This window comes from Triticum aestivum, chromosome 3A (assembly GCF_018294505.1).
Source record: "Triticum aestivum cultivar Chinese Spring chromosome 3A, IWGSC CS RefSeq v2.1, whole genome shotgun sequence".
NCBI lineage: Eukaryota > Viridiplantae > Streptophyta > Magnoliopsida > Poales > Poaceae > Triticum > Triticum aestivum.
The window spans coordinates 108,790,633-108,796,132 of record NC_057800.1 but is presented as its reverse complement, the minus strand read 5'-3'; the positions used below and the strand labels follow the sequence as shown (position 1 = coordinate 108,796,132).

The 5,500-nt window shown below is 45.1% G+C and overlaps 1 protein-coding gene and 1 long non-coding RNA gene across 4 annotated transcripts; one reads left to right on the top strand and one right to left on the bottom strand.

The window, feature by feature from the left end:
- Positions 1-558: 558 nt before the first annotated feature.
- LOC123056836 (uncharacterized) lies at positions 559-1,625 on the top strand. Its single transcript, XM_044480089.1, has 3 exons — positions 559-1,018; positions 1,058-1,419; positions 1,509-1,625. Exons 1-3 carry the CDS (start codon positions 697-699, stop codon positions 1,623-1,625), a joined length of 801 nt encoding a protein of 266 aa, XP_044336024.1. The 5' UTR covers positions 559-696.
- Positions 1,626-1,803: 178 nt separating this feature from the next.
- Positions 1,804-4,956, bottom strand: LOC123060557 (uncharacterized). 3 transcript variants are annotated; one of them, XR_006428031.1, is made up of 3 exons: positions 3,790-4,956; positions 3,519-3,633; positions 1,804-3,414 (listed from the first exon to the last, which is right to left on the bottom strand). It is a non-coding gene; the product is annotated as an uncharacterized lncRNA (long non-coding RNA). The 3 variants fall into 3 exon arrangements; XR_006428029.1 differs by having other exon boundaries at positions 3,519-3,962; positions 4,164-4,956; XR_006428030.1 differs by having other exon boundaries at positions 1,804-3,962; positions 4,446-4,956.
- Positions 4,957-5,500: the final 544 nt, after the last annotated feature.

Sequence of the window (5,500 nt, the reverse complement as noted above, 5' to 3'; positions counted from 1 at the left end):
ACGGGTCCATTATGTGGGGTCTGCAACTGCGGCGGCCCGCGCCGGCCCGCAAAGGCGTTTTTCCTTGAACTGCAAAATCATTTTACGGGCCGGGAGGATGCGGGGTCTGCTAGAGTTGCTCTTATATCCAGATGCTTCGACGCTTGTGCATGGATCTCTTACTCTATTGTATCTGTCTTTTTTCGGTTAGCCATATTGTTTAAAATAGTCACTAATGTATATTAATAAAATTGCTACTAAAACATTTTCATTCTTTATACATTTAAAGTCATTGGTTGAGCTGAATATGCAGGAAAAATGATTAACTTCGACTATAAAGAAATTGCATGTACTATTTCCATATATTATGCACGTGGTGTTCCTTGTTGTGTACCGAATAAAATTGAATAATCAAAATGAAGGGACGGAGCATATTTATCGCAAACATGAGGTTGGTTTGCACGTTTCATAAAAAAGTTATTTTGTTAGCTTTTGGTTAACCCTTAGTTGGCCATATGGAGATCTGTTTCGTAGTGGGTACAGTCTACAAAAATCTATTGATTGATATGCACAATTTTTTCCCAGGTGTTGCCATTTTGTAAGCAAATGAACAGCAATAGCTATAAAGTCTGAAAATCTACTTGGCTTCATCTTACTCGTGGCAGGTAGCAGGAACCACACAGGTCACAGGAAACCTTGGGAATCTCAATCAATAGCATGGCCACCAGCAACGAGCTATCGATGAAGCTCCTGATCGAAGGCAAGTCTCAGAAGGTGTGCTTCGCCGAGGCCGGCAGCGAGTTCGTCGAGTTCCTCACCGGCCTCCTGTCCCTGCCGCTAGGCACCGTCACCACCCTGCTGACCAAGGAGCGCATGTCGGGCAGCATCGGCAACGTGCTCGGCAGCATGGAGAAGCTCGACGCAAACTACAAGAGCAGCGAGCTGCCCCTCAGCCCGGCGGTCGCCCCCGCCGCGCTCTCCCGCCTGCAGCAGCTGCTGGGCATGCAGCTCGGCAACGCCAGCAACAACAACACCAACGGCGTCACCTATTTATAAACTTGTGAAGGTAAAAAACAAGCTCCCCCGGGCTACTTGGCGTTCCAAGGTAGAACAATGGACCCCACTATCTGGGCCATACCCCCAAGCACATTCTTGGCGGACAGTGGCACTGACGTCTGCTCAAAATTCTTCTCGGCGGCCAGCGGCAGCGTCTGCCCCGGCTGCTCGCGGCCGATGGACAAGTGTGGGGGGCACATACTTGTGGAAGCCAAGGGGTCCGCAGCCACGACGACGCCGCTGCAGCCGACATACACTGTCGGGGACGACCTCTCCGTGGCTCCGGCGTCCAACGTGGTGTCGGGCATCACCCTGCTCGCGCGGTGCGGCGTCAAGGACCTGAGCACGCTGCAGGAGAGGACGGTGAAGATCGGCAAGGAAGAGGTGCGTGGTCTGATTTTCCTTTTGGGGTTGGACTTTGGAAGCACTGTGTGCTTGACTGAATTTTGCTTTTGCTGGGTGTTGGAATGCAGGCGCTGGGGATACTCGCTGCTTCCCTCACGTCCAAGACCGTGCTCACTGATGTCTTCCTGCCCAAGAAGAATGCTCGCTGCAAAAGGGAAGCTCCCGAGGAAGTCATTCATATATGACTTGCTGCTAGTTGTTCAGAACTTGCTCGTTCCAGAAAACTTCTTTAGAACTTTCAGATACGAGTTTCCTGATATTATTATAACTTACTAGATCACTGATGGTGCGCGTTGCCGCGCCCGTCCATTTTGATAATAAAATTATTATTATAGTAACAACATCTAGTTAAGAAAGCTCATGTAGTTGTGGAATTCATTTGTCCACATTTACTGACAGAATTCATTTATATGCATTACCGATATACAAATCATAATCCATTGTAGCATTGAAGGCACAATTCAGCAATCGATGACCTTTTAACTGAAGAAATCAGAAGAGATGCAACATGGTCAAGGTAACTAATAGCTCTTGATTGAGAAACACCCTTGATCCTTTGGCATCACTTTACTCAAGAGCAACAAGCAGTTCAGGAGTTACCTGAACAATGGTTATGGTTACTTGTCAGGAAGCCTTGAACCCTGCAATATAGCAGAAGAGGAAGGAAATGTGATTTAATACACATCACAAGACAAAATATTCTACATGCCAATGTACTAACAGTATAACACCAATGCAAAACTTACTCTGAGCAACCATTGTAGCCTTTCCAAACTTACTGAAATTTGAAAATCATGTTCATAAACATAGATGATGATTACACTTGAGTAAGCCTACACATAAAACAACCTTGGACTTGAATACTTTAGGTATTCAAATCATAACATTGCTTACCTAAACAAACAAGATCTACTATATTTCCATTTTCCATATCTACATTTTATTATTTGGGATAAACCTCCCATTGACTATTAAGGCTAACCTTGAAGCTAACATAGAGATCACTTAGAGCCTGTTCGGACTCCCTCCGTCTCTGCAACTCTGTTCCAGAGCAGAGCGGCATCCAGTTGTAATTTATAGAGCAGCTAAGACGATGCTCCGCCCGCTCCGCTCCGTGACAGAGGAGTGGAGGGTTGCTGAACACAGCCTTAGATGACAATAATCTGAATTTTCCTTGGCCAGAACTAAGACAACAATGTTTAGACATTTGAGTCACACAGAATAGAAGCACACAGGTAGAGAAAATAAAGATGTGTAGAAATATTAGGGGCAAAGTGACACGGCTGCATCTCAATAGTATCATCCAAAAAATTATAGAACCAGGCAACAAATCCTGAAATTAAGAACCACGAAAGCAAGTACTCAACATGGCATGCAACTAACTTAGATATAACACACTGCATGTTTAGCAGTACTCACTAATTCTTAGTACACCAGCTTTGGTAGGAGAGTATCAACATGTGTAGAGCTGCCGAAAAGAAGCTGCAGCTTAGTTGCATTTTGGGTAAAAAAATGATTTCAATTGGGCTTTAGATTCTTGTAGCACTTTTTGATTACATGAACAACCTCCTGTGTGATGCTAGCATCAGTGTAAAGAAATCTGTAAGATGAGTTGGGTAAAGAAATCACAGGAAGTCTGTACGACTTACACAATTCTCATTTGGACAAACGAAATTCAGTTACTCAAGTTTGAAAACTTAATGTTTAGATTTCTTGAGATATGGAAAACTGATGGGTCCAGATGAAAGGACCTGGCCAGCAGCATTGATGTTATTACATAGAAGTGCACTACTAAGGTAAGTTGTTAGTGTGGACAGCTAACATATTGACAACCAATGCATGTTTGCAGAGCGTAATCAGAGAATTACGTATAAAAACCTTCATCGTAAAATATGAGAAATTCAAAATGAACATAAAGAGTCGAACATATACCTTGATATAATCCTTGAAATTTTCCATTGGGGTTTCAATTAGCTGTGCAAGCAATCAAAAAGGAAAATGCCCATCAGACATAGAATCAAATATACTATAAGAATAAAAAAATAATAAGTTAAGTTTAGATGCGTAAGTTAAATTACATGGTCATAGGCAGCACATAAGTAATCACATTTGGTGGTACTTGCCCATTAGGCCACAAGAGCTTCCATGGGATGAAAACAATATCAAGCAATTGCATATCCAAGCCATGTGAGTCTGGTTTACATACAAGAAAAGAAATGCATTGGAAAACTTTGCTTACATCGAGAGGGAGAGAATAAATCATAAATCTGCAGATTGATTTGATGTTTGTTTGGCGAATTGGATTAGGGAGATGCCAGACATTGTGGCACAGATTATGTGTGCCCTCACCTTTGGCAAGCTGCTCGGGCTCATTGCTCACCTGTTTTGCATGTGCCTCAATGCCTACACATCAAACACGTACAAATAGATCAGGAAATATCAAGCATGCTTGTGTGCTAGCTATTAGTTGACCACCGAGTCACTTCCTCCATCCTCTACAGGTTTGTGTATCTCTCCGCATTCTGCAAAGAGAAGATCGCGATATTACAAATGTCCTCAGTTGCTAGTAATATAGAAGCATCATCAAGAAACATAATCATTTGCCTGGTGTGCTGGCATGAGGTTCATCAATATCCAACTCCAGAACGAATAAACTCACAATACAAAGAAATATATCAAAAATTTAACAAAGCTTATTTGTGATTAGAAGGATTGGGCATTACATTCAAGATTGTGACCACAACATCCCTTTTGTTCTATAGCAGATGGCGTGGATCAGTCACACATGAACATCCCTTTTGTTCTATAGCAAATAGTAAAGGGAAGAAGGGCTAGGACGGGAGGAAGGGGGGCACGGTGGAGGGGGCTGGGCTATGGTGGCCGCGCCTACATGAATCCCGCTGGGCGCCACCATGGATCCCGCAATTGTGGAGGTGCGTGGGACGCGGCGGACGAGGGTCGTACGCGGAGGAGAAAGGATAGGAGAAGGAGGACGGGGAGGATACCTGTGCCGCCGTGGATACTGCTGGGCACGGCCGCCATAGGTATACCTGCTGCCGACCTCCATCTAGGGCGCCGCCGGGGATGGGGATGAGGACCAGCGATGGGATGAAGTATGGGGAGGAGCGTTACGGAAACGGCAGCGGAGCGACCTGGAGCGGCCGCGGTGGCGTGGAGAAAGGGAAGCAACCTAGAGGCGGGGATGGCAGTGTGGACTTGATCAACATCCGTGAAGAACACCGGTGGCGGAGACACGGATCTGCAATAACCGGGAAGAGAACCAAGCAGAGAGAGGGAAAGGGAAGGCGTATGTTGATACTGCAGTCTCAAATCCAGTAAGACGATGGACCAGATTAGTATTCGTAGGAGGCGAACGGGAGGCAGATGTCTATGGGTGAATCCTCGGGCACGGGGATACCATCACGGCGGCGAGCGGACGCCGTCGCAGAGATCGTGAGAGAAGGGAGAAGTGGGGGCTGAAGCGGCGCCGCTTGCTTCACTCAGACACCCGGCAAAGCGTTCAAAGACCCATGTTGGTCAAATTCACCAGAGAAGCCCAATTTTGTTACGGGAGCAGCAGCCCATGCCTCGCAAAAACTTTAGCGACGGTCGAAAATCTAAATCCAACGGCAGAAATCATTGTTGGCCTGAGAGGGTTGAAAGAGTGCTCGATTATAATATATCTAAATGAGAGAAAGAGGGGATCATGAATTCACGATTCTTCTTAATAACAGTTGAACCCATTGAATATTCCTAATTAGAGGGAAGCTACCGAGTACCGAGATTAGCAAAAAGAAAAAGAGAGAAGCTACCGAGGAAGTCATTCAGATACAACTGCTTAGCTAGCTAGTTATTCTTTTTTATTTGAGGGTTAACATTGCCGCTTTATTTAACTAGTGTAGCTCGGAATGTCATCCGAGATTACATCGATAATAAAGTCTGACGGGAACCCCAAGCCAAACCTTACAAAGTTCATCACCAACACCTACTATTGCTAACTTATTTATTTGGAGCTGCTTTAGAGAGGTGGTTGGAGGTAATTAGTGCCACACCAATTTCC